This window comes from Aureobasidium subglaciale (genome assembly GCF_000721755.1).
Source record: "Aureobasidium subglaciale EXF-2481 unplaced genomic scaffold scaffold_3, whole genome shotgun sequence".
NCBI classification, from domain to species: Eukaryota; Fungi; Ascomycota; class Dothideomycetes; order Dothideales; family Saccotheciaceae; genus Aureobasidium; species Aureobasidium subglaciale.
This window is the reverse complement of record NW_013566992.1, coordinates 719,385-744,617: the sequence shown is the minus strand read 5'-3', so window position 1 is coordinate 744,617 and position 25,233 is coordinate 719,385. Positions and strand designations below refer to the sequence as shown.

The following is a 25,233-nucleotide window of genomic DNA, read 5'->3' as shown; positions in this document are numbered from 1 at the left end:
CCTATAAGCAATATATTCGTGGCATGTAAAGGCAAGTACTCGGAAGGCCGGGGCGGCTTGGCAAGAGAGACCGAGGCTTATCGATAGTCGCTCCAGAGCGAGAAGGTTCGCCTTCTCTTCGTTTCGAAAGATTGACACACAAGTGACACACGACGCAACAGGAGATTACAAAGCAATCGAATCAGAATGCGAGATCAAGCGAGCGGGTACGTTGCAACCTCGGACCAAATTTGGAGATGATGGACCCCTCATGGGAGTAGCGGTAGGCCTTCTGCTTTATAAGCTCTTCTGGGCGGCCTTGTTTAGCATTTCGTCATCTTGATCGAGCTTCTCTCTTTATAGAAAACAGGTCCCTCTTCTTCTTCTCTCCCAATTCTACTCTTCCACGCAATCTTCAAAACTCACATCTCACACATATACAAGATGGTTCAGAACAAGGCATTGATCTTCAAGAAGGTCCCCTCGGGCCTCCCCGTTCCCGGCGAGCACTTGACCATCGAGTCGACCGAGTTCGACGTCGACCAGGCCCCTCCCCAGGGCGGCTTCACCGTCAAGAACCACTACATCAGCTTCGACCCTTACCAGCGTGGTCGCATGCGCGATGCCAGCTCAAAGTCCTACTCCCCTCCCTTCGCTCTCAACAAGCCCGTCACAAACTCCGGCATCTCGACTGTCCTCAAGTCAGACAACGACAAGTTCAAGGCTGGCGATGTCGTCGTTATGATGCAGGACACTGCTGAGTACAGCGTCGTCTCCAAGGACCAGGCCAATGCTGCCCGCAAGCTCGAGAATCCTTACAACCTCGACCCCAAGCTCTTCGTCGGTGCTCTCGGTATGCCTGGTCTTACCGCCTACTCGAGCTTCTACGCCATTGGCGAGCCCAAGAAGGGGGAGACCATCTTCATCAGTGCCGCCTCTGGTGCCGTTGGTCAGCTCGTTGGTCAGCTCGCCAAGCACGAGGGCCTCAAGGTCATCGGTTCCGTCGGTGACGACAAGAAGCTGGACTACATCACCAACGATCTTGGCTTCGACGGTGCCTTCAACTACAAGAAGGAGACGCCCGCCGAGGGTCTTGCCAGACTTGCCCCCAACGGCATCGACATCTACTATGAGAACGTGAGTTGGACATGACGTCGCACCATTGCAAACCCCAGCTAACACATCATGATCAGGTCGGTGGTGAGCACCTCGAGGCTGCAATTGGCGCCATGAACGACTTCGGTCGCATCATCTGCTGCGGTATGATCTCGCAATACAACACTGCTCCTGGCGAGCAATACCCCATCCGCAACCTCATGCAGGTTGTTGCAAAGCGCCTGAAGCTCCAGGGCTTCATCGTTAGTGACGATGGTATGGGTCCCAAGTACTTCGTCGAACACCAGAAGAACGTGCAGAAGTGGATCCACGAGGGCACCTACAAGCCTCAGTTCAGCGTTACTGAGGGCATCGACAACGCCGCCGAGGGACTTTTGGGTCTTTTCAGCGGAAAGAACATGGGTAAGGCTCTCCTAGAGATCTCCAAGCTCCAGTAGATGTGCTGCCTAAACAAGACATGAGAAACGAACCATAATCAAAATGTACATTTTCCACAACACATCGCATATTTGGTCCTGCCACTTACGTATCTATCGTAAACCTCGTGTCAAGAAGATCTCCTTCTGTCCAGACGATGATTGTGTTTCAAGGAGACTAAGCACTTCATGCCATGTTCATGTCTATGTCATGGTGTTAGTAAGGACAAGCTGTCACAGAAGGCTGAATGCCACAGAACATCGCTCGAATCTATCGTTACATGTCACAGCAGTCTGCAAGTAACTCTTTGGGAAGATCATCACTCTTTGCTCGAAAACAGATGCTATAAGTGATATGAAATTGTGTGTGTCTAACTATCTGTGCTGAGAAAAGTGGTAAAGACGACTGTCGTGCTGAAGTGTATAGTTGTGATAATGATGCTCCCCATTCGACGCGTCAATGATAAGGAGAAGAAAGAGTCCAACTCTCATGCAAACTGCGTAACAGCTTGGGTGTTGTGGAAGTGATGCTTGTCGATAATAGTGGGGTTGACAGACAATGTCGAACTACTTCATCGAGTCTGCAGGACAGTCATCCTCGAGAGAAGAGTCAGAATCGATGGTCATCTCGCTCATACTGTCGAGGCTATCGTATCCGGCGTACATGTTGGTGATGGTGTTGGTCATCTTGTAGACAACAGCTGCGGCTCCTTCTCTGTACCAGATATATCTCTTGCACTGTTCGGCCGAAGGACGCCTGCAAGGAATCTTCTCCAGCATGGATCTGATCAAAGAAAGAGCCTGAGCAGGAAGGTAAGAAAGTGCGGGCGAGGTGCCATCGACAATCGTGACGTCGTGCAACTTCGAGAGGACGACTCCGAGGGACCAGATGTCCGCGCTGCATTCATAACCGCGAGTGTGGGTTCGAGGTCCCCACATGAGAGTCTCCGGTGCTCTGAAGGGGGGGGGAGGGGGTAGGCGCGACCAGACATTTCCTTATCATCATCAATAACGGTATCGGCGAGACCGAAGTCTGCAAGCTTGAAAAGATAGTGTGGGCTGTGCTCTGTACCGGCAAGGAAGACCAGAATGTTGTCAGGCTTGATGTCTCTGTGCACAATGGGTGGGTTGTGAGAGTGGATGTGGTATAGTGCCTCGACCATCTCATAGGTCACACGCTGCGAGAGAGATACATGATGCTGCTTAGGAAGTCGATCGAGGAGGCCGCGGAGATGGCCTTCGCTAGCGAGCTCCATGATGAGACCAGCTTCTGCGTTCTGTGGCATCTGCATCACGTCTTCGAGCTCCATGATATGAGGATGGCCCTTCAGCTGCATGAGCTTGGTGGCTTCTTCTTGGAAGATCTGCTTCTTCGGTTAGAGCAAAAACTTTGGAATCACGGAGTCTCGCGATCTCGAACACCTCACTGAAGCCACCACTGCCAACGCGCTTCTCGATCCGGTACTTGAGATTGGGGTCGTTGAAAGATGCGAAAGTCGTGCCAACCGAGATTCTGGATGCGTACGGCATTGTTTTGATGAGGAAGTGTGTTGATGATGAGAACTGATGGAAAGAAGGAAGTCTGACTGTGGTAGAGGCAAGTGTTTATATCAGGGTGTTATCGTTGTATGTGTCCATTTATGGGCACATCTGAGACCGTGGACTGAACCAGCCATCCGTGAGATAAGACATGCATATCTGGTACAAGACATCAAGATATTTCAAAACCATCCAAGCACTCACCAAGTTCTCTGTATGCATAAAAACGCAGCTCTTTCAGGACAAGACACTCATGGCGAAAGTCGAGCGGAAAGCAAGACATTTGCGACGATATTGAAAGATGCTTCAGAAGAAAAACATGAAATTGTGAGAACGGCCTGCACGTTTCACGTTAATAGATCTGAAAGCGGTTCATGTGTTGAGCCAGCGAGTCTCGATCATCATAGCCGTTGTCACTGGAGGAGTAGTATTCGTCGTCGTCATCGGAGTCGTCCTCATCCTCGTCCTCGTTATCGTGATACTTGTTACTGGAGTGATCTTCGCTAGAGTACTCGTCGCTACAAGCATTGCTTAATCCTATCTGTTCGAAGCGACGGAGGTGGACTCCGTCACTGATCCATCTGTTGTTGACACAAGTCATGGCCCAAGGACGGCCTTTTGAGTTTCGTGCCATCATAGCATGGATGATGCGCGCTTCGCCCGGAATACGACCGTATCCGTCGAAGGGGAACCAAAGATTGTTAGCGATGATGTTGTACAGCACCATTCCCAAAGAGTAGATATCGGCTTTGGTCGCATATCGACCTTCCACATGTCCGTTGCAGACTTCTGGCGCCATGTAGTGAGCAGTACCTCCAAGTCTCATAGAGTCGTTACTGTCCAGATCCAGAACTTGGGATAGGCCAAAGTCCGAGAGCTTGAAACGTAAAGCTTGGAAATTGTTACCAAAGCAAAGGACGTTTTCGGGCTTGATATCAGCGTGTACAATATTCTCAGAATGCAGGTACTGTAGAGCTGTGGACATTTGATAGCCTACCGCTTGTGCTAGCATCACACGAGTCGTGTAGTCAAGATGAAAATTCTGGAAGACAGCTGTCAGATCACCATCTGCAATTTCCATGAACAGACAAAGAATCGGCTCGTCGTCGAGGTTGAAGACTTGTGCAACATCTTCGAGCTCCACGATATGCTGGTGAATAAGTCACATAAGCATAGTGGCCTCTGCGCGCGAATCCCTCATTCTCTCGTGGGATCTCCGTTGCCCGATAGTGATTTGGTCATAGGACGGGCCGTCGAATACTTTCATCGCGTACACTTGATTGGAGTTATCCTGGTAGACCCTGAAGACTGTACCGAAGCCGCCGGAGCCAAGTTGCTCATCCGCACAGTACGTGGTGTTATGGTCGTTGAACGACGTTATAGAGTCACCGTATTCCAAGTATTCCAGCTGGGAGCCCATGATCAATTGAGATGTCAAGTAAAGCCTGTTGAGGATATTTGCGTGTGTTGCAGGTTGCTGTGAATTTGAGATGCGACTCGGAGCATATACACTGGCATGGCTCACCTTTCTTATACCCATATCGCTCAAGAACTCGAGATACTCGATCCTCGACGATATGGATTAGAACAAGAAGACATCCCAATATAGAGATTGTAGAGACATTGTAGAGTCAGACAAGTGTCTCCGGCAGCTTCAGCTTGTCTGGCATTCTCGGGCGAAGGGCGGAGGTGTTCAGCAACACAAATCTCATGTGCTCGTATTTTTCACATCTCTGATACCTGTAGAAGAATGCATTGGCTCCAAGATGTGTTGACTCTGGCGAGAGAGATTATTCGACTGGTCGATTCGAAGCGTTTGTACAAGCACATGCAAGAACCTCGGCCAGCAGACACTGGGTGAGACAGTGCAATCTTGGCGCCTGTCACCCGGCCCCCCGCCTGCAACGGTCGAACAGCAACCACTTCCCCTCCCCAACATTGGATTACTGATCTTCGTCCCCAGTTCCCATCTTTTCCTTCCACCAGATTTGAAACCTAATCGATAATTGCAGCACGTCTTATTGAGCCACAACTATTGACTGGAACTGCGAAATTTGATACTGGGTCTATACAGCACACAAGTCTTAGATTCTGCTGCAGTCAGTGTCACGTCTAGGCTTCAGCAGAGAATTGAGTCAAACAAGTTCAGTTTACCAAGACACGACACCAGCATCATGTCGGCAGCATTGAGCCGGATCGACTTGACTCAGCCCGAGAGGATCACCAAGCGAAAACGTTCAAAGGATGCGCCCGACTCCAACAATGAAGAGAGCAGGAAAAGAGGAAGACCTCGACTGGAGACAGAGGGCGAGAGTGCTGCAGATGTGAGTACTATTAAATCTATCTGTGCTACGTGGCGCGAGAACAGAAACAAGATTGCTTCATCTATTACACCGTTGTTATACTGACTTGAACAGAAAAGAAGGCAGCAGGTGCGCTTGGCGCAACGCAATTATCGACAAAGAAAAGAGAATACGATCGATGAATTGAAGAAACAGGTCCAGGAACTTCAATCCACCATCCAGTCTATGAACCAAACTTTTAGCCATTTCTCCGAGAGATGCTCTGCTACCAATGTTTCACCCATCGTACTTGACGAGGTGCAAAGTATTGCTCAACTATACTCTGCTGGTCAAAGCCGAGCAGACTCGCTGAGTATGAGCAATTCACCAGAGATTGAGTCTCTGGTCATTAAGCCTCCGTCGTCAACAAGCGGTCGCGAGAGATCCAGTCCCCTAACCACTAACGAAAGCGACACATCACCCCGAACCGAGGTCAAGCACTGGAGCCCTCTTACTGCTCCCGTCAGTGCATTAAACATGCCCGATGGCATAGACAACGATCCTGCTTCATTCTCCATACTGCGGTCATTGGGCATTCCTTCCACATACAGCTCTTTCGAGAGGACATTCGCTCGGAGACTACATCGAGCAAGTTGTGAATATGCTTATCGACTCGCCTGCGATCCCGCTCGGGTACCCATTCTTTTCAACAATGTATTCAAACTAACCCTCAAGGCTGCTGGCACTGTCGATCGACTTAAGTACAGCCTGCGATCAACTTTGAGCCGAAGCACCAAAGAACCGTTGTCCAATTGGGGAGTGACCTACATTCACGTTGGCGGTGCAGGCACTCACTATGCACGACCCCCTGAGGAAGGCGGTTTGAGCTACATGTCACCGACTTCATGGGCTGTGACGACCGTAGGCCCCCACAAGATTGGCGGTTCTACCATTGAAGAGGCGCTCACGGCAGAGATGTTGCTTCGAGGTGTAACGGGTATGGACGGTGAATGGTTCGACGCTTACGATGTCGAAGGGTATCTTGCTGAGAAAGGTATCCGTCTGGACCCGAGTTCGTCCTTCGCCGAAATCGAGCTACCAGACGATGAGCCTTCCGGCCCTGGGTATTCCGTCGCATCACCTCCAATGGACGCGATTACTGCATACGTGCAGAGTTTGACAACTTCGGGAGCTGAAAGTGTTTCCGCGCACCCCACATACTATCCTGGACTTTCGGAGGCAGGACACATGCCGACTTTACCTGCTATCCAACCACAGAGAAAATCATACCCGGTAGTGCAAACGTACTTCCAGTCACAAGTCGACGAGCGAAGGTCGACGGCTCCCACAGTCGATCAGCAGTATGGAACTATGCCTATGACGGACCACGTGTACCCCTATGCCCGCCAGCCGGCGAGGAAAGCTCGCGTTACCATTGATGTTGGCAAGTTCATTGAGCGTGAGCATAGAATTTATTTACTGTGTGACCAGAGCTAACACCACGTGAAGATATGAGCATGGCAGGCACTTGTTTGATGCGCGCACCAGGTTATCGCCGCAAGGATATTGACGTTGCACTTCGAAGATCGGCAGTAGCAGCACACTAGAGTCCATTTGACAATGTCATGAAAGCATTGTGATAGGGAAGACAGAATGAAGTATGAACTGGGAATGGGTCATGGTAGTAATGGTATTAAGTCAGGTGTACATGAGGGTCATATGGGTTGGCTTCTGGAGATTTGTAGCATAGTACACAAATCATATTCGACAGCGGTTCATTCTAAATTGTTTATCCACCCTTATGTTTCGCATTCCTCGGGTTCTCATGATCGCCATATTACTGTCTGCTGGGATGATGATGGGTAAGGATGGAAGATCGCTGCGGGGTTTCGGATGCCCCGCCTCGAGCTGCATCACCCCTCATTTGTCAGTAGCACATAAATCATGTACCGATGCGAAGGTGAGCCTGCTGAGAGATTGCTTCAATTCAACTTCCGCTACATATACACAGCCTGTCAACCAAACTCAGTGCAATTATGTCTTCTTCTACCGAACTTCAGCTGGGCCGTCTCAACAACAAAGTCGCTATCGTCACTGGTGGTGCCAGTCCTCTCGGCTTCGGTGCAGCCATAGCTCGACGCTTCGTCTCGGAAGGTGCAAAGGTTATAATTGGCGACTTGGACTCTTCTGGTGCCGAATCGGTAGCTTCTTCGCTTTCGTCCCCCAATGTCAAAGGTGTGGCCATGGATGTCTGCTCCGAGAATGATTGGAGACGTGTAGTCGACATGGCGGCCAAAGAGTTTGGAAGGTTGGATATCGTTGTCAACAATGCGGGAGTGACTTATAGAAATAAGCCAACTGCTGAAGTCACAGAGCAGGAGTTCGAGAGAGTGATGTCGGTCAACGTGAAGAGCATATACTGGTCCGTCCGCATCGCCATTCCGCAGATGCAGAAGCAGGGCGACGGTGGAAGTATTATCAACATCTCGTCATCTGGAAGCATAAGGCCTAGACCGGGCTTGGTGTGGTACAACGCCAGCAAGGGTGCGGTATCGAATGTGAGTTTCGTCTCGTCTCTTTCTGAAAACTGAGGGCGAGATTGACTGATGCTTCGACAGGCAACCATGGCACTGGCTGCAGAGTATGGACCTGACCAGATCAGAGTGAACGCGATTGCTCCTCTGCTGTCGGCAACCGGATTGTTCGAGTCGTTTGTTGGAGTCAAAGACACGCAGGAAAATAGGGACAAGTTTGCGGCGTCGATCCCGCTAGGCAGACTGACGGACCCCGTGGATGTAGGCAATGCCTGTGTGTTCCTGGCGTCTGACGAAGGAAGGTTTGTAACAGGGACGAACATGAGCGTGGATGGGGGTAGACACATCTGAGAGGCGAATCGCGCGTAGATAGCTCAAGCCAAAGCTTTTCCGACCAGTTCTTGACATCTTTGAGACATGTGAAGCTCCAGAGCCATCTTATGACCCTCTGGACTCATCTTGACCCATGTCTTTTGGAGGATCTTGATGATCTTCTCCTCATCCAGCGTCTTCTCAAAGGCTTCGAACTGGTCGTCGAGGAAGACCAGACATGCAACATCTTCCAGAGCCTGAGTCTCTGCATCGCCCTCACGCAGACCTTGCTTTTCAATCATGGCCATGGTCTTTTGTGTATCTTCTGCGCTGAAGCCGCACTCTTCCATGATGGGCTTGACCAGTTGTGCCTGTCTCTTCTTGAGGAAGGTTCTCCAGCTGTGGTAACCAATGCGCGTCATGGGATACGAGTCTCGAGGCACTTCCCAGCGGCGAAAGTGTTGTGCGCGAATGGCGATCTTGAGAGGATCCGAGGCATCGGGTGAGCGTCTTTCCAAGTACCAGCTCATCTGCTGGGCATAGTGAAGCTCGTATGCAATTTCTTGTCCATTGATCGTGACCTTCTTGGGATCCTCGGCATGGGCCTCATCGATTATCTGGAACGCCTTTTGTAATTGGGGTGCCATTGTTGTGTTGAGTATCTGTCTGGTGGCCTGGTGTTTGGGGGTCAGCAAGTGCAGCAGTGTCTATGTCTGCTTATCTCGATGTGGTCCGTGCTATAACTTTTTAGGCCATTTATATTGGTCTGCGATATCAAGCCGCTTCAAACGCAAGCATATCTTGACATGCTCTTCTGACTACGTCCGCTTGCCATGTGTGCCTTGTCGTCGTGCGATGATATAAGTAATCGACCCTCCTACTCTGAAATCCGCAGCCTGATCATGAGAAGAAGTGACTTTTAGACAAACGTACAGCCTGCCATGTTCTACATCGACCGCCCGATGTCCTTCCGCCTTACACGGCTACATCAACGTCTGCGAGCTCTACAAAGACACTTCTCACCTCGAACTTGGTCTTGACAAAATCGCCCTCCCTTCATCCTCGGCCTTCGCGTTTACCTCAACTGTGAGCGAACGACAGCGACGCCTTATCGAGCTAAACCGTAAAAGGGTATTCGGTGCGACTTGGCATATTGGATCTCCTCGCGGTCGTGTCCTATGACGTGCGACGCTTTCCAAAATCTGTGCCGCCACCCATATGGCCGTAGAATGGTCATGTTGTATATGATGCGAATGAGCGTTGAGTCCAGGTGTGGCAGCTAGTAAGGTGTACACGCCAGCGAGGTTATGGCCGTATAGTCAACTAGTCCTCATGGCATCTCCAAGTCATTGAAACCACGAGAGTAGGTTAGGCCGTTGACCCGGCTCTTGTTTAGCTTCCCTTTCCTTTTACCTAATGATGTCAAAACGCCTATTCCGTCGCCGCTCCCAACTTCTTGTTGAAGTCCCAAGAGGCTCATCTCTTATACAAAACATCGAATAACCGCTGCTCGGTTTCGGGCGGCCCTGTTCAAGCATTTCTAGGCAGCATCCTTCAAATATCTCCAAGACCCCATTTTGCTTCTCTTGAGCTTGTCTTGATTTTCCTCTCGCTCCGGTTTCCAGCAATCGTGCAGTACCTGGACCCAGTTTCTTGGCCCGCCTGCTTCTTGGATACTGAATCGCTGCTTTTGCTTATGATACGTCGATAGCCGTTATATGAAATGTTAGAATCCGCACAACCTGCTCACGAGCAACCAGGATGGACAGGGAGTAGCTCAGACACATTGGCAAATAGAGTCGATGAGCAGCAACATATAGCCAGGGAGAAGTCACATACGAGCCAAGAAATCGACCCTGATATCGAGATCGTTGATTGGGATGGACCGAACGACCCGGAAAACCCGTATGTATTGGAATGTATTTCAAACCGACCAGCACTGACACAGTCGTGCAAAGATTTAATTGGCCAGTACGGAAGAAATGGATCCTTACATCAGTAGCACTCTTCGGAACATTTATCGCCTTGATCAACGGAACGGCAATGGCTGTTGCTGCCGAATCCTACAACCGCGAATTTGGTATCAGCGATGCACACTTCCCACACTCATACTGGCCTATTGCGAGTTGGGCACTGGGTGGAGGAGTTTTCATGATGGTACTGTTGCCCATCCTTGAGGACTTCGGAGTGAGATGGGGCTACATCATATCCTACATCGTCATGATCATCTTCATTGTTCCCTCCGCGGTAGCCCAAAACTTTGCGACTCTGGTAGTCACACGTTTCATCACAGGCGGCTGCGTTTCGTTGCTCGCCAATACCATCAGCAGCATTATCTGCGATATCTGGGCCGGTGACCGAGGCAGGACTATACCTATGGAGCTTTACATTACCGTCTATCTTTTTGGTAGCACTATGGGTCCTGTCATTGGTGGTGCCATCTACCAATTTCTCGACTGGCGCTGGATCTTCTACATCCAGATCATCTGGTACTGCGCTTTCATTCCACTGTTCTTCTTCACCATCAAGGAGACACGTGGCTCCGTCATTCTGAAACAGCGCGCGAAGAAGATACGCGCTGCTACTGGCAAGAAGGCTTACACTCGTGATGAGTTGAACCACATCCCCATCTGGCAGATCGTGAAGACTTCGGTACAGCGACCGGCGTACATGCTTTGCACCGAATGGGTGGTGTTTTCGCTCACACTCTGGTCTGCTTTTGCAGTCGGTCTGGTCTATCTTTTTACACAGAGCATTGAAGAGGTCTTTGCAGGTCTCTATGGTTGGCCAGCTTACAGCACCGGCTATGTCCAGGCAGCCGTTGGTATCGGCGAACTACTCGGCTTCGTTGTGTCTTACTCCAACTTGCACTTTTACCTGCGGTCTGCCAAGTCGAACCCATTAGATCCTGGTACACCGGTGCCGGAAGCTAGGCTCTACATGTCGCCTGTGGGAGGCTTTTTCGGCATGACAGGAGGCATGTTCATCTATGCTTGGACATCATACCCGCAGATTCCTTGGATCGCGCCCGCGATCGGGCTGGCTATGGTCGGTTTTGGTATCAACATTGTGTGTTCGTCCATCGCGCAATACCTCATGGACTCATACTCAAAGTATGCTGGCTCGGCAATTGCAGCAGTAGCTTTTGGAGAGAATGTATTTTCTGCATTCTTGCCATTAGCTGCGCAGAGCATGTATACCAACCTTGGATACCAATGGGCGAGCTCGTTGTTGGCGTTTCTGTCATTGGCCTTGGCCTGTGCGCCTATCATTCTGTTGTTGAAGGGGCCTGAGATTAGAGCAAGAAGTCCGTTCATCCAGGAAGCGAGGTATGAGCATGATATCAAGGGTGGTGCAGAAGAAGCTTGAGCGCAAAAGTGTTGTCTATTAGAAGATACCCACATAGTACCTGATATATTGCGACGGATGTCAGGTTTTGATCTTGTCAACTAGTACATCCACCTGTTGACTTCGTGTCACTTCCCGCCTATATGCAATGCTTGACATCTAGAAGAGAGCTGAGGTGTTGCAAAGTTCCTACGGTCTTTCTTGTGTGGAAACGCCAAGAAGCCACATCACCACAAAATTGCCTCGCTCAACCATATATTGACTTTGGTAGAACACGTTGTCATAGTTCTTATGAATAAAGACCTCCTGACGGCTTCTCACTATGCAGGACCTTCCATAGACCTGGAAACAGTGGTCAGAAGCCAAGAGCAGGGTCGTGAGAGTGACAGCTTCGCGCGCCAAGAAGCCTCGGCACTCGCGCGGAGGTCCAACGACGATCTTGTGGGGTACAGATCAGCCAATCGGGACATGCCTGATATCGGAGTTCGCAAGAATGCGTTTCTTGAGACTCCGAAAGCAGGCATCCGAACGGATGAGATAGGAAGATAGGCAGGTACGAGACAAGATCGGCCGGTGTTTCCTCCTTTCTACCTTGATTGTGAAAAGCGCCGAGCAAATCAATCCTTCTGCGTGGCATAAAAAGAAGCAGAAAGCAAGCACGATGGCTGAAACAGCTCGGATCAAAAGCAATTCTACCGATCGAAGCCGAGAGTCGTTTAAAAGCTGGAGGACAAGACTCCTTTTCGAGAGGTGTTTAACCTCGAGACTTGAGTCGTACAGCCGGGTAATTTGGCACATGTCTATGATTTGCAGCATTTCGGGGAGCGCTCTGCGCCAGCATGGGCCCCGAAAGGTCAGCGTGACAAGGCTCGCCCGAGACCCTGCAGGCCCGGTGGTGAATTTATCCCCCCTCATTGAGCAATGAGCGACCATTTACCCCGCCGGTTAGATATGCTCCATGGGACGAGGATGTTTTTGCGGGTCAAAAAGACACGAGCGTGACGTTAAGGTAGGTACTTCTAACATTTTCTGTCTCTCTGTTGCTCCGTCTGTTCTTCCTCTCTCAACACACATTCCTTCCTCGTGCAGCTCTTCCAACCCTCTGTCGAGTTTCTCCCACATCCCTCACAATGACTTCCACACAAACAATGATCAAGCCGACGTTGTCGAACATTGGTGTTTACACCAACCCTGCACATGACCTCTGGGTCGCCGAGGCCGAGCCTTCGCTCGAGCAAGTCCAGAGCGGCGAGAAGCTGGCTCCTGGCGAGGTCACAGTCGCAGTCAAGAGCACTGGTATCTGCGGGTGAGTAGCTGCGCAAGTTGAGCACAAGGAGACGATCAAACTGACGACGACAAGTTCCGATGTGCACTTCTGGCACGCCGGCTGCATCGGCCCCATGATTGTCGAAGACGACCACATTCTCGGCCACGAATCTGCTGGTATCGTGGTTGCCGTCCACGAGAACGTCAAGTCCCTCAAGATCGGAGACCGCGTTGCCATCGAGCCCAACATCATCTGCGGCGAGTGCGAGCCCTGCTTGACCGGTCGCTACAACGGCTGCGACTCTGTTCTCTTCCGCTCCACCCCACCCGTCCCCGGCCTCCTCCGCCGATATGTCAACCACCCCGCCATGTGGTGCCACAAGATTGGTGAGATGAGCTTCGAGAACGGCTCTCTGCTCGAGCCCCTCAGTGTTGCTCTGGCTGGTGTACAGAGAGCTGAGGTCAGACTCGGTGACCCCGTTCTGGTCTGCGGTGCTGGTCCCATCGGTCTGGTCACTCTCGCCTGTGTCAAGGCTGCCGGTGCTGAGCCAATCATCATCACCGACATTGACGAGGGCCGTCTCAAGTTCGCAAAGGAGTTCTGCCCCTCGGTCCGCACCCACAAGGTCGACTTCAAGCACACACCCGAAGACTTCGCAAAGGCCATCACTGAGTTGGGCGGCGGCGTCGAGCCCTCAATTGCCCTCGAGTGCACCGGTGTCGAGAGCTCTATCGCTGGTGCCATTCAGACGGTCAGATTCGGCGGAAAGGTCTTCGTCATCGGCGTTGGCAAGAACGAGATCAAGATTCCCTTCATGCGCCTCAGCACCCGCGAGGTCGACCTCCAATTCCAGTACCGCTACGCCAACACATGGCCCAGAGCCATCCGCCTGTTGCAGGGTGGTGTGATGAACCTTGAGAAGTTGGTCACTCACCGTTTCAAGATTGAGGATGCTCTCGAGGCCTTCAAGACGGCGGCAGACCCCAAGACCGGCGCCATCAAGGTGCAAATCCAGAGCTTCGAGGAGGGCGAGTTGCCGTAAAGACACCACACCTGGCGGTCCTGAAGGAAAAAAAAAAACACCTTATACATAAGCATGCATGTTTTGGACTTTATACATACGAGATGATAATGAGAATACTTTTTGACAACTATTCGGACTTCTGACCGCTGCTGAGGATGGGAGAGACCAATGGAAGCTATGGCTGCGATGGAGCCTGACGGACATTATACACTGCGCCACTCGGTGACGATATGATGTCGCCCGCTGACATACTTACACCTCGTGTATCATCTTTATCCCACGGGATTGAGGTAGCGGCTTTGTAAGTCTCGATCGAGAGGTTATAGTGATTTTGCTGCCAAGTTGTCCTGCTGATTTTCACACCTGCCAGGGTTGCCCCTCAACATGCAGGCTCAGCCTTGACACGAAGTAATTATAACATCAACCAGGTAATGACCAGGCTGGCTAACACTAATAGTTGGTCGACCAGTCACTTGGTTGGATGACATTCCGAGAGGATATCGCCACAAAGGACAGTTCAAGCATGTCACGAACGGGCTTGGAGTAACAGCCTACAGATATAGGTACACGCTCCTCTTCACTGGCTGTGGTCACGCCGCATTACAGGCATCAATCTTGGATCAGGCTCCAGCGATCGCCGAACACTCGATGTATCATCGGCCTAGTCATGCATCGGTTGACGCCCATGATTCAGCCCTGTATCTCGGACAGACCAACATGATGCCAGCGCCAACTTGGAGCATGGCTTGTCGGAAGTAGTCTGTTGCAGAACAGTCATAGTCAGCCGCTCCGATACCCATAGGCTCAGGCGGACGACTGCTTGATTCCAGGTATTGTAGGGCCAATGTGAGAGATTGTGGTCGCTTGTTCACTGTTTCATCGTGAATGTTGGGCGCTTCGGCACAAACCCCATCCGAGACCATATCTATGATGATGTGGCAGATGAATGCAGTAAGATGATGCCGTCGCGTGTGTGCTTGATACAATATGTACTGGAAGCACAGGACGTCAGCCGAGAACGAGGCTTTGGTTCTGATGACCAGACAGCCCATCATTCGAGCATGAGAGGACGGAAAGGACGTAACCGGTGATACCAATTCTCTAGTAAGCATGATCAAGAAAACACAAGTCCAAAGTCGATCTACAAGTCCCGGGTGCTGTGGACTTCGCGAGAAAAAGCTCTCCCCCAAAGCCCGGAAAACTCCATCACTTTATGGCAACCAAAACTTCACTATTGGATTGCGTCCACAATGTACAGTCGTTTCTGCATACCTAGCCACCGTTGCATCCTCAATCCAAGATTGACATGTACTCTAGCAACGACAGCATCTCCACCACCAAAGCCTCCTGTGCCTGTCTTTATCGGTATACTACGCATTGAATATGGTATGGGTTCTTGATCAATTGACTGATCTCCTATATGAAAGTCAGATTTGTGCTCTTCGAGGTCTTCATGAAGTTGCGTGCACGAACCTGTTTTCTCGAGAAGATCTCGCGTCTTCATTCGTTTTGTCTCGTTTCGACTGTAGTCGTACACATATATGGAGTCTCGCGGCTCTGGCTCAGTGCGCATCAACTTTTCATTGAAGCTGAGATTTACATTCAGAACATGGGCCATAGAGCCGTCCTTGGAAGATGTCGAGACCTTGGAGTCCTTCTTTGATGATTCGGAATGTTGACGACGATAGGCTTCTTTTTGGTAAGCCGATGTATCTGGCCTCGCACGGTCCAATGTTGAAGACGAGTCTGTTGTGCAAATACACATTGGTTGGAGTTCAGTATATGTTTTTCGAGTTTACAGCTCTGTGATGTACAGATTTCCTGAGCAGCCGGTCAAGCATATATATATATGGCAGAGCCTCTGCAACACACAAAAACAAATGTGCCTGCAGCCGAGTCTTCGAGGGGTTAATACCGTACGTGATGCAAAGGCGCGTGGACTCCTGTCGCGGATGCTTGTATTGATCCTTCCACGCCAGCTAGGCTGAGATTATGCTGTGTCGCTAAACTATGTCGGGTCGGGTGGGGAGTTTCATCCACGACCTCAGAAGTATGACAAATACACATGCTTACCTGCACACCTGTCCCTTGACATGAGGCGCTTACTCCGTGCCAAACAAGTGGGCAATACGTCCACTGCGAGGGATCATCCCTGTAGTAGGGCTATGCCATACGGGTATACGACCAACCATCACAACTCAGCACAACGGTGTTGAGCGTGACAGCTTGTAGCAGGAACATGATAGCTGGAAGCAGGAACATGATGGATTGTATCGGGGTTGGCACAGTGCACATGTGCCGCTTGGGGAAAATGGTCCAGCCGACACAACCCGCCTGCTGATTTCTCGCTGCATGATTGGTCGTGGGCAAGCATGCGACAGGGCTGAGGCGTATTGATGCATGGGAACAAATCGGCAAGGAGCAGTAAGGGTGCAGTGAGGGTTAGAGACGTGCGTAGATCGACTCAATCAGCAATTATGACTGAGTCAAGCCATCGCCAGCGAGGTATGTAGATGTGTATCAGCGACTCTGAGGCGGGCGTCTGCAATCAGTCATGAGAGTGGTCAGAAAGGACCGCTTAGAGTCAGATTGGAACGAGGCTGAAGAGGCGCATGACCAGTTATGCAGACTTCTGCAATATTATCCATATACCTGCAGCCTTTCGATAATTCGGCAGTGGATGTTCGCAGCCTCGTCGAAGTACCAGAGGTTGCGATAGTTGGAATATGGGATCCCATCAATGGCGTCAGGTTTCCAGCCTGAACAAGCATTTGCAGTAGGGTAAGCCTCCTCAAGGATGATCCGAGTGATCAGAGATGCCAGCTTTCGTCGGGGCTGTACGCAGAGGTCTGCGGCGTGCGGCGACAAGGCATCTACAAATATCAATGCTTAGTGCAGCAAAGTAGTCTTACGAGACGATATCCATCCGGTGTTGCTATGAGTCAGACACAAACGGATGCTGTGTGCGAGTGTGAGCCGCATTTGAGGGAGGCAGTCCTGACATTCGGTACGTTGTGATAACGACGGCTCGACCTCTGGCTGTGTCTGTAATAACACTTTTGTACCTCAGACGGCGGCGGCACTCGAGGTTACGCATCACTTCTGATTGTACGCCAGCTCTTGCGTAAAATACGCGACGTCGAGAGTCAGTTCGATGATCAAGTTGGGCAGTCGCCTGATGATGACGAACTGCCCTTACCATGCGACTACTTCAACTTCATGTTCGGGACCTCCACAGGCGGGTAAGTGGTACAATGCTTGTAGAAGGAAGGCCAGAAGGAAAGGGTTGCACTGCCGAATTGTGTGTAGAAGACGCGCTGACATGACGTCAACAGGATCATTTCCATCATGCTTGGTAGACTTCGCATGAGCATCGAAGATTGCATAGCCGTCTACGCTGAGCTTAGCAGTCGAATATTTGCCAGGAAGAAACCTTTCTTTTTCGTAGGCCGAAACAAGTACGACCATGTGGAGCTCGAGCGATTGATCAGGGATGTTGTCGAGAGGCACGCACAACAACGAAATGCAGAGGAGCCACGATTAAGGGACCCTCTAATCATCAACGAGGAAGATAAATCAGCAACTGGGCGAGGCACACGAAGACCCATCCCATGTCGTGTGTGAGTCGATTGAACGTCCTGCGGTTCGCCTCTTACTGACCATCTTAGGGGCGTTCTGGCGATGCGAGAAGATGGCACAAATCACAAGTACGAAAACGTCCACATGTTCCGATCATACCAAAATCCTACCCAGCCCGGAGGCAGGAGTAGAAGCGGACGGAAAGCCCTCCTCCTGAATCTTGACGTCCAGCAGAGTGCCAGTATTTGCAAGATAGCCCGTGCAACATCCGCAGCGCCAACTTACTTTCGCCCAGTCACGATTGAAGGTTTGAAATATATCGATGGGGGCGTGGAGGTCAACAATCCCACACAACATGCATGGGCCGAAGCGGCCTCGATGCACAAGAATCATCCAGCTGGACCGTGTCCGAATTCAGCCTCTCATAGCGGCATCCGATTCCTGGTATCTGTTGGCACCGGACTGCAGGCCAGCCAACGAGTAGCAAGCGGAGGTCTTCTTCTTCTAAGGCTAAGCCTTCTCAAGAAAGGTGTCAAGTCCATGACTGACCCTGAGAAGGCTCATGAATGGATGACTGAGGCCGCAGACGCTAGTGTATACTATCGTTTCAACGTAGACAGAGGAATGGAAGATATGAGACTGGATGAATGCCAGATGCATGGGAGCACGAACTACACACTCAAGGACATTGCCGTGTCAGTACACGAGTATGTCAACAAACCTGAAATTGAACGACGGCTCATACAGCTTGCCAGAGGATTGGTGAACCATCGCCGACAAACACGGGGGTACCCGTCTGCGAGACCAGAGCATCCTACCAGGACGCATCCGCTACCAAACGGCGTGACAGAACTATCTGCTTCCTCACCACAGACAATAGAAACATATCCTGCTTACGAGCTACCGCCCCAGAGCCCCCACAGTCCTCGAGAGCTACAAGATATGAGCCCCAGTCCAGCACGAGACACGACATTGCATCAAGGTACCAGACGACGTTCTGTACCAATGCCCGCCCTCACCGTAGATACCACTTCTGGATTACGAAGCAGACGCCCAGCTGAGAACGAGGATAACCATCCTGACACGAATCCATGAAATTTTCATCACATCCCTTCTTCGCTTTCTCGCTTTCTCGCACATTGTGGACGCTTGGGAATACCTTGTTCTACCTTGTTCTACCTTGATCCTTTCTTGCATTCTGGAACTGATCACGAGTACTCTACTTTTGACCGGACATCTGTTCAGCATCAGTTCTTTCCTTCTCACATCGTCCTTCTTGTCCCGTGTCGTCCTTTCCGCTTTTCTGACATCGCTCTTACTTGTGATTCTCCGGTAATAGAGGCCACGAGGGTCCGAGGTAGAGAAGAATAGAGATCAATTTTCTCTTGCATGTTACCTTAGAGAGAGCCTTGGAACATTCAAGAGACTCTCCAATGCCCTCGACGATCTTTGCGTTGAGATCGAACACTGTGAGATGCACCTTGAGGCAGATCACAGCACGACATGGAGAAAGGCGCTCAAGAAACACCGGCAAGATGAAGAGTATAATGTTGTACAGTGAAAACGTAACCAATAGTCTATAATAAGAACGAATCACTTTTATCATAATGCATGCAATAAAACAGGATATGCAGAAAGGCTCCTGGCATATGGACAAGCTTCCCCGGGATGAAGCGGACAAATCTATTGCTTGTCCATCTGCTGGATGCGGATCTCGACAGCGCGTCTGTGAGCCTCGAGTTGCTCAACCTTGGCGAGTTGCATGACTGCCGTGCCGACGTTGCGTAAACCCTGGGCAGTCAAGTTTGCGCTGGTGATGTGCTTGAGGTAGGAGCTGAGGTTGACGCCCGAGTACTGCTTGGCGTAACCGTATGTGGCTGCAACAAAATGTTAGTATAATGCTCGGAGAATGCATGTCATGATGTATCAGAAACTTACGTAGAGAGTGGTTGACACCAGCAGAGTAGTCACCAACCGACTCGGGGGTCCAGGGGCCGATGAAGACAGAACCGGCGTTGTCGACAGTCTCGGTGTAGGCCTCGGCGTCCTCGACTTGCAGAATCAAGTGCTCAGGAGCGTAGAAGTTACTCAACTCCATAGCCTCCTCACGAGTCTTGACGACCAGCGTCAAACTGTGAGCAATGGCGCCGCGAACAATGTCGACACGGGGCAGAGCAATTGCTTGGTTGTGGAGCTCGTCCTCGACAGCTTGTAGCTCCTTCTCGCTCATATCAATGGCGATGAGTACAACCTGCGAGTCAACACCGTGCTCTGCCTGTGACAACAAGTCCGAGGCAACGAAAGCAGGGTTGGCGGACGAGTCAGCGATGACCATGACCTCGGAAGGTCCAGCAGGCATGTCAATACTGACTCCAGCGGAAGTGTCGTTGGAGACGATCATCTTAGCAGCAGTGACAAATTGGTTACCGGGGCCAAGAATCTTGTCGACCTTGGTGACCGACTCAGTACCGTAAGCCATGGCAGCAACAGCTTGAGCACCACCAGCCAAAACAATGCTCTCAGCACCAACCTTGTGAGCGACATAGACGATCTCAGGGGTGATCGAGCCATCGGAGCGGGGAGGAGAGGCAATGACGATTTTCTTGCATCCAGCGACCTTGGCTGGCACACCCAACATCAGGGTGGTCGAAGGAAGAACAGCAGTACCGCCGGGGACGTACAAACCAACACGCTCGATGGGACGGACAAAGCGAGAGCAGACAACGCCAGGCATAGTCTCGACACGAAGATCTTCAGTCTCTTGTGCAGCGTGGAACTTGCGGATGTTTTCGTATGAAATGTCTATGGCCTCCTTGGTCTCGGGAGCAATCTGCATGAGGCTCTCGGGGAAGGGGGCCTTGAGAACAGTGGTTGTAAGTGATGTAGCCTTTTCGAACTTGTGAGTGTACTCGAGCAGAGCCTTGTCACCGCCCTTACGGACACCCTCAATGATGGGGTTGACAATACCCATGATGCGCTCGGTTGACTTCTGAGAGGGACGCTGCAGAGCCTGCTGGACAGTGTCTTTGGTCTCCTTGGTTGTGTAGTAGCGGCGCATGCTAATTCTGCCATCGATGGTGCCTGCTGGGTCCTCCTTGGCCTTTGGTACCGAAGCAGCTTCCTTGACCATCTCCTTGTCACCGTTGACTTGCATGCCAACCTTCTCAGCGAACTGAGGCTTGGCATCTCCCTTTCTCCTCTTGACTTTGAGGTTCTTTGCATCCAGGTTGCGCTCGATGTCCTCGAGGGACACGTCGTTGGCGATGCACTTAGTCAGAGCGAAGTAGATGACGTCGGCAGCTTCAGAAGCAATGTTGTCCTTCTCGGTGGCATCAACCAGCTCTTGCGCCTCCTCGAGGATTTTTGCTGACAGCATCTTGGGGTCGTTGAAGAGACGGGCAGTGTAGGAACCCTCAGGGGCCGAACGCTTGCGGCTTGAGAGGGTCTTTTCGAGACGCGACAAGCCAGCGTAATCACCGAAGCAGGTGGGGGTGGCCAAGTGGCAGAAGCCTCTGCCCTTCTGGTGAACGATGAAACGAAGAGCATCGCCATCACAATCCTTGTCGATGCGAATCAACTCTTGAATGTCTCCGCTGGTGTCGCCCTTGTACCACAAGCCACGCTTCCTGCTGTTGAAGACGCCGCGACCGGTACGCAAGCTCTCGGAGATGCTCTCCTCGCTGCTGTAGACGAGACCGAGAGCGACGCCGCGCTCGTCGGTGACCAGGGTGGTGAAGAGACCATCGGGTCTGTCGGTGGTGGCGTTTGCGAGAAGGAGAGGGGCGGCGGGAATGAGGTTGGGCTGGCTCTTGGAGTCGACGGTGAGGTGCTGGGCGGCGATGACAGGAGTCGCGTTGATGTGGGCGATTTGGAGGGCCTTCTCCAGGGTGGGCTGGGCAAGCGAGACGTAGACGGGAGGCCTGTTTGATCCGTAGGCTTCAAGCAGGCTCTCGACGGCAGTAACGTCGGCGATGCCAGCGAGGTAAATTCCAACCTCGTTGCCTTGGAGCACGTCCAATGCCGAGTTACCAGCACCGGCAAGCGACAAGACTAGTCGCGAAGCATCGACATTCTTGTTCTGGATATTTTGCAATTGCGAGCTGGAAACAAAGACCTTGACTGCGCCGGCGTCAAGCAATGACAGGATGTCGTCGGTGGAGTCGAGCTTTGTGCAGTCGAAGTAGGTGCCGAAGCGGGTGGCAGTCTGGGTGAGGTGGTCGAAGGCGGCATCGATCGTCTGTTGGGTTGCGACAGCGTAGACGGCACCGACGTGACCAAGACTGGCGGCGCTGAGGCCTGCAGAGGCGTTGAGGCCTTGGGCCAGGTCAATGGCTGGCAAGAATGGTACCGACATGATTCGGACCACTGGAGTGTGAATATGAGTTGCTATGCAGATGTGTCGGAGCTTGGGCGAAGCAGGGAAGCGGAAATGGACAAGCTATTTCTATGGAGATGAAGATGAAGATGGCAGCGATCTTGGATCAAACGACTGCCCGATGACTCGACAGCGGGGCGAGATTCGCGAAAAAGTTGGGCACGTCGTCATTGGCTGACAATTTCTGGTGTCCAAGCGCTGTCGTCCTTCTTTCTGCAAAATCGTTCGACAACACCTAATGCAACACGGTTCCTTGACCTTCTCTGCTTCCATGATTCATTACTGCAGAGCCTCATCTTCTTCGAGACTCCAGTCGAGCCCGCTCTGTGCTATCGTGTCTAGCTTTCACTCGTGACAGAGCTCCGATCTAGGCGCCAACTCCTTGTTCCGCATCGGCTGCTGACCCATGCTTTCTGCCGTTGTCGTGCCATTCTGCCCACCAACAAAGCTTCGAAACTTGTCCGCTTATCAGCGCGCCAGTGACCAGGTCACACATCACTCAGATAGCTCATATCAAAGAAATGTAGGTCTCATTCATGATCGCCATTCTGATCGCATCGCGTGCCTGCATTCAAGTTTGTCTACATAATCGACTTCATACCCCACTACCACCTTGATCTCATCACGCTTCTCTCCCTGCCATCAATCATGGGAATCACTCTATCCACACATTCAACTCTTGCTCCACTATCATTAGCAAGCACCATCATCGGTTTCGTTTCATTCTCCTTCACCATCGCTACCTTATTACGCGTCTTTTGGGGCAACATCACAACTGTCACCAACGCCCATGATGAGATACACGACTACCTGAGCAATCTCCGGGTCCAGCTGTATGAGGAACGGGAATCTCTACGGAATCTACGACGACACAATAAAGACTGGGGCAAGCGACGACGCTCAGAAGGCCTTCCCCTGCCCCGCCTTGACGATTTGACCATCAGATCTATGCAAGACACTCTTCGCCATCTCACAAGGAGATTCAAGACACTCGAACGTGCTTTTCTCGATCAAGAATCCGCCTATGGCCGTCGTAGATATCGCAAAAGCCTTTCGCCCAATCCGAGGGACACGTTAGATAGCGAAAAGGGTCTTTGCAGCAAGGAAACGGAGTTGGACAAAGAAAACGACGATGATGAAGAAGATCCAAGAACTCAGGGAGACGCATTTTGTAACATCACTCTCGGCAAACGCATTCTTTGGCTTCGTCGAAGGTCTGACGCCCTTGCCATTATGGAGGCTGTCAGCCGTCTGCAGACCAGAAGAACAGCAAGACAGGTCGGCGAGATTGCTGTTGCGTTATACGAGTATGGGGATACCGTGAAGGACTTGCACGATGGTTTACATGAGGTTGAAGCTCGGTTCTGCAAGATCGCTGGCATTAGGACAGTGACTTGAGCAATAAGTAGCGGGTTATGATAATGGTGATGTAATTTTATAAGAATTGAAGATTACATTGGATGGAGATAAGACACTATCCTCCGTCACAGACAGACAGAAAGACGGGGGTCATGGTTAGGAGGTGGTCAAATTGATCAGACCGCCAAGCCTTGACGAACGCGCTTTCTCTCGCCAACGCGATGGTGCGCGTCAATTCATCAACCGTATTTCTGATTCAAGACATCACTTTGTAAATGCTTTCCACCGACTAAATGCCTCACATACCGCCAACCATCGAGCTCCTCGAGCATGCACGACTTCAATACAGAAGGAAGGAGTATGCCAAAGCTGTAGACCTTCTCGACCTGGCTATCAGACATGAGCCATCGCCATCGGTGAAATTGCTCGACACACGCGCAGCGGTCCATGAGAAGCTCGGCGATCACAAGCTCGCGCTCAAAGATGCCCGAACATGTATCCGGATATTCGAGAAGGACCCCACTGGCTACCTGCGAGCAGGCAAGGTGCTACAAATGATGCAAAAGACTGATGTTGCATTAAGTATCTACAAACATGGAATCAGTAAAAAGGTCAAGGATGTCGAGTTGCTACAGAAAATGCACAACAAACTCTTGTTGTCTCTTGCTCCCGATAAAGCCGCAGATCCCTTCGCCCAGCTACCCATCGAGATCGTCGAGATGATCCTGTCGTACCTCAACTTCCGACAGACTGTCTACTGCACTCGCGTGTCGAAGCAATGGAACGTCTTCATTAACAGCCTACCTGGCCTTTGGATGAATCTGGACTTCTCCGAGGCAAGAAGGCACGTGAGATCCGCATTCTTGAGCCGCTGCATCAACACATCCCGACGCAAAGTCATCTCCGCCACTCTTAAACGTGTCAACGACTTGGAAAAGGTCATCAAGGCCCTGGCCCAGAGTTGTCCGGAGTTCCATTCGCTTCGAATCGTTGACGGAGGATTGCAAGGAGAGAGTCTTACTCACAACCTCAAGTCTGCCACCAAATTAAAGAAGCTCACCCTCGGTGCATCGGCCAGTGTATCGTCAATGACCCTTCCAGGCCTCCTCCTAGGCTGTGAGAATTTGGAAGAACTCGAATGTCGTGCTATCGTCCCCGGCAGTCTGAACATCCACTGGAAAGGCGAGTTTCCCAAGCTTCGCCGTCTGAAGTTGATCAGAAATTTTCAGTCGCCCAACCGCTCCATGCACACCCTCCGAATTGGCACTTTGCTGGCGTTGACACCGAATCTCCAATCTCTCTCGCTCAATGACTGGGCCACCCCTTACGATATCTTGTCACTCAGGGAATCAGCAAGCCGCTTGGTCGAGCTTGACATGACGTCAGATGTATCCTCTGGTCCTGTACCGTTTCCGTTTCGTAACCTCCCACAAAGCCTTCGTGTGCTACGCCTTGACCTCGATCGTCCGCTCAGCAGTGTTGTCTTGTTGAGCCCGAAGGACTTCTTTCTTCCCAACCTAGAAGAACTTGTCTGCTGCGGCACAGACATCGCTAGTCTTCTCTTATCTGATCCGGAGCTCATCTCAAACTACCCAGACCCTATAGACAACATGTTTCTCAAGCACTCAAACATGTCCAAGCTCCGCACTTTGCATGTGCAGTGCACAGGCGCAGCCCAACCCGTGACCTCGATCCTCGCCCTTCCACGTTTGGAGCGGGTCCGTAGCCTGCGGCTGACTCACAACTCTAGTGTCAACGATGAGGTAGCCAATCACATTGCGACCAACATGAAGCAGCTGCGAGATATCGATCTTTCTTCAACGATGATCACGGGCGCATGTGTACGCGCGCTTGTTGAGGGTCTCAAGTCGACTCTGAAAACACTCAAGTTCGTCAATGTTTGGCACTGCAGTCCAGATGCGCCCGAGTGGGCAAGAGAGCAGGGCATAAGAGTTCATTATTCTCAGAATGCCGATACCAAGCCGAAAGGACGCAAGATTCGCTTCGAATAAGACATGGCTTTACTGCCGGGCAGAAAGCTGCAGTAACTTGCGCGGTATGTAAAGTAATAACGACTTCATGATATACCATATGAGAGCTCTC

General features: G+C 51.3%; 13 protein-coding genes across 13 annotated transcripts; 8 read left to right on the top strand and 5 right to left on the bottom strand.

The window, feature by feature from the left end:
• Positions 1 to 137: 137 nt before the first annotated feature.
• Positions 138 to 1,838, top strand: AUEXF2481DRAFT_36934 (uncharacterized protein). Its single transcript, XM_013491403.1, has 2 exons — positions 138 to 1,116; positions 1,173 to 1,838. Exons 1-2 carry the CDS (start codon positions 424 to 426, stop codon positions 1,530 to 1,532), a joined length of 1,053 nt encoding a protein of 350 aa, XP_013346857.1. The 5' UTR covers positions 138 to 423; the 3' UTR covers positions 1,533 to 1,838.
• Positions 1,643 to 3,041, bottom strand: AUEXF2481DRAFT_2374 (uncharacterized protein; the record flags this gene model as incomplete). The annotated part of the gene is made up of 4 exons (XM_013491202.1): positions 1,643 to 1,715; positions 2,083 to 2,312; positions 2,525 to 2,875; positions 2,934 to 3,041. 4 exons carry the CDS (start codon positions 3,039 to 3,041, stop codon positions 1,643 to 1,645), a joined length of 762 nt encoding a protein of 253 aa, XP_013346656.1.
• An 84-nt stretch (positions 3,042 to 3,125) lies between these two features.
• On the bottom strand, positions 3,126 to 4,855 carry AUEXF2481DRAFT_484676 (uncharacterized protein). Its single transcript, XM_013491616.1, has 2 exons — positions 4,576 to 4,855; positions 3,126 to 4,092 (listed from the first exon to the last, which is right to left on the bottom strand). The coding sequence occupies exons 1-2, from the start codon at positions 4,588 to 4,590 to the stop codon at positions 3,403 to 3,405; spliced, it is 705 nt and encodes a 234-aa protein (XP_013347070.1). The 5' UTR covers positions 4,591 to 4,855; the 3' UTR covers positions 3,126 to 3,402.
• Positions 4,856 to 5,005: 150 nt separating this feature from the next.
• On the top strand, positions 5,006 to 7,135 carry AUEXF2481DRAFT_36932 (uncharacterized protein). The gene is made up of 3 exons (XM_013491402.1): positions 5,006 to 5,374; positions 5,468 to 6,791; positions 6,842 to 7,135. Exons 1-3 carry the CDS (start codon positions 5,225 to 5,227, stop codon positions 6,937 to 6,939), a joined length of 1,572 nt encoding a protein of 523 aa, XP_013346856.1. The 5' UTR covers positions 5,006 to 5,224; the 3' UTR covers positions 6,940 to 7,135.
• Positions 7,136 to 7,208: 73 nt separating this feature from the next.
• Positions 7,209 to 8,217, top strand: AUEXF2481DRAFT_77388 (uncharacterized protein; the record flags this gene model as incomplete). Its single annotated transcript, XM_013491518.1, has 2 exons — positions 7,209 to 7,890; positions 7,951 to 8,217. Exons 1-2 carry the CDS (start codon positions 7,369 to 7,371, stop codon positions 8,215 to 8,217), a joined length of 789 nt encoding a protein of 262 aa, XP_013346972.1. The 5' UTR covers positions 7,209 to 7,368.
• Positions 8,218 to 8,240: 23 nt separating this feature from the next.
• AUEXF2481DRAFT_2370 (uncharacterized protein) lies at positions 8,241 to 8,825 on the bottom strand (the record flags this gene model as incomplete). The annotated part of the gene is made up of 1 exon (XM_013491201.1): positions 8,241 to 8,825. The coding sequence occupies one exon, from the start codon at positions 8,823 to 8,825 to the stop codon at positions 8,241 to 8,243; it is 585 nt and encodes a 194-aa protein (XP_013346655.1).
• Positions 8,826 to 9,653: 828 nt separating this feature from the next.
• On the top strand, positions 9,654 to 11,698 carry AUEXF2481DRAFT_77386 (uncharacterized protein). Its single transcript, XM_013491517.1, has 2 exons — positions 9,654 to 10,083; positions 10,137 to 11,698. Exons 1-2 carry the CDS (start codon positions 9,902 to 9,904, stop codon positions 11,545 to 11,547), a joined length of 1,593 nt encoding a protein of 530 aa, XP_013346971.1. The 5' UTR covers positions 9,654 to 9,901; the 3' UTR covers positions 11,548 to 11,698.
• Positions 11,699 to 12,564: 866 nt separating this feature from the next.
• AUEXF2481DRAFT_95107 (uncharacterized protein) lies at positions 12,565 to 13,937 on the top strand. The gene is made up of 2 exons (XM_013491547.1): positions 12,565 to 12,832; positions 12,887 to 13,937. Exons 1-2 carry the CDS (start codon positions 12,657 to 12,659, stop codon positions 13,833 to 13,835), a joined length of 1,125 nt encoding a protein of 374 aa, XP_013347001.1. The 5' UTR covers positions 12,565 to 12,656; the 3' UTR covers positions 13,836 to 13,937.
• A 1,111-nt stretch (positions 13,938 to 15,048) lies between these two features.
• On the bottom strand, positions 15,049 to 15,582 carry AUEXF2481DRAFT_86387 (uncharacterized protein; the record flags this gene model as incomplete). Its single annotated transcript, XM_013491534.1, has 1 exon — positions 15,049 to 15,582. The coding sequence occupies one exon, from the start codon at positions 15,580 to 15,582 to the stop codon at positions 15,049 to 15,051; it is 534 nt and encodes a 177-aa protein (XP_013346988.1).
• Positions 15,583 to 16,812: 1,230 nt separating this feature from the next.
• AUEXF2481DRAFT_484430 (uncharacterized protein) lies at positions 16,813 to 18,816 on the top strand. Its single transcript, XM_013491615.1, has 3 exons — positions 16,813 to 17,059; positions 17,153 to 17,437; positions 17,486 to 18,816. The coding sequence occupies exons 1-3, from the start codon at positions 17,037 to 17,039 to the stop codon at positions 18,489 to 18,491; spliced, it is 1,314 nt and encodes a 437-aa protein (XP_013347069.1). The 5' UTR covers positions 16,813 to 17,036; the 3' UTR covers positions 18,492 to 18,816.
• A 263-nt stretch (positions 18,817 to 19,079) lies between these two features.
• On the bottom strand, positions 19,080 to 21,750 carry AUEXF2481DRAFT_62489 (uncharacterized protein; the record flags this gene model as incomplete). Its single annotated transcript, XM_013491474.1, has 2 exons — positions 19,080 to 19,273; positions 19,335 to 21,750. The coding sequence occupies 2 exons, from the start codon at positions 21,748 to 21,750 to the stop codon at positions 19,080 to 19,082; spliced, it is 2,610 nt and encodes an 869-aa protein (XP_013346928.1).
• A 669-nt stretch (positions 21,751 to 22,419) lies between these two features.
• On the top strand, positions 22,420 to 23,169 carry AUEXF2481DRAFT_26793 (uncharacterized protein; the record flags this gene model as incomplete). Its single annotated transcript, XM_013491298.1, has 1 exon — positions 22,420 to 23,169. One exon carries the CDS (start codon positions 22,420 to 22,422, stop codon positions 23,167 to 23,169), a length of 750 nt encoding a protein of 249 aa, XP_013346752.1.
• Positions 23,170 to 23,423: 254 nt separating this feature from the next.
• On the top strand, positions 23,424 to 25,142 carry AUEXF2481DRAFT_26792 (uncharacterized protein; the record flags this gene model as incomplete). The annotated part of the gene is made up of 1 exon (XM_013491297.1): positions 23,424 to 25,142. The coding sequence occupies one exon, from the start codon at positions 23,424 to 23,426 to the stop codon at positions 25,140 to 25,142; it is 1,719 nt and encodes a 572-aa protein (XP_013346751.1).
• Positions 25,143 to 25,233: the final 91 nt, after the last annotated feature.

Excerpts from the sequence above, each read along its gene's own strand:
- AUEXF2481DRAFT_36934 (XM_013491403.1), top strand. The coding sequence starts at position 424 with ATGGTTCAGAACAAGGCATTGATCTTCAAGAAGGTCCCCTCGGGCCTC. Across the intron at positions 1,117-1,172 it reads TCGACATCTACTATGAGAAC|GTCGGTGGTGAGCACCTCGA; the intron begins GTGAGTTGGACA and ends CATCATGATCAG.
- AUEXF2481DRAFT_36932 (XM_013491402.1), top strand. The coding sequence starts at position 5,225 with ATGTCGGCAGCATTGAGCCGGATCGACTTGACTCAGCCCGAGAGGATC. Across the intron at positions 5,375-5,467 it reads AGGGCGAGAGTGCTGCAGAT|AAAAGAAGGCAGCAGGTGCG; the intron begins GTGAGTACTATT and ends TGACTTGAACAG. Across the intron at positions 6,792-6,841 it reads TGTTGGCAAGTTCATTGAGC|ATATGAGCATGGCAGGCACT; the intron begins GTGAGCATAGAA and ends CACCACGTGAAG.
- AUEXF2481DRAFT_77386 (XM_013491517.1), top strand. The coding sequence starts at position 9,902 with ATGTTAGAATCCGCACAACCTGCTCACGAGCAACCAGGATGGACAGGG. Across the intron at positions 10,084-10,136 it reads CCGAACGACCCGGAAAACCC|ATTTAATTGGCCAGTACGGA; the intron begins GTATGTATTGGA and ends AGTCGTGCAAAG.
- AUEXF2481DRAFT_95107 (XM_013491547.1), top strand. The coding sequence starts at position 12,657 with ATGACTTCCACACAAACAATGATCAAGCCGACGTTGTCGAACATTGGT. Across the intron at positions 12,833-12,886 it reads AAGAGCACTGGTATCTGCGG|TTCCGATGTGCACTTCTGGC; the intron begins GTGAGTAGCTGC and ends GACGACGACAAG.
- AUEXF2481DRAFT_484430 (XM_013491615.1), top strand. The coding sequence starts at position 17,037 with ATGTTCGGGACCTCCACAGGCGG. Across the intron at positions 17,060-17,152 it reads TTCGGGACCTCCACAGGCGG|GATCATTTCCATCATGCTTG; the intron begins GTAAGTGGTACA and ends TGACGTCAACAG. Across the intron at positions 17,438-17,485 it reads AGACCCATCCCATGTCGTGT|GGGCGTTCTGGCGATGCGAG; the intron begins GTGAGTCGATTG and ends TGACCATCTTAG.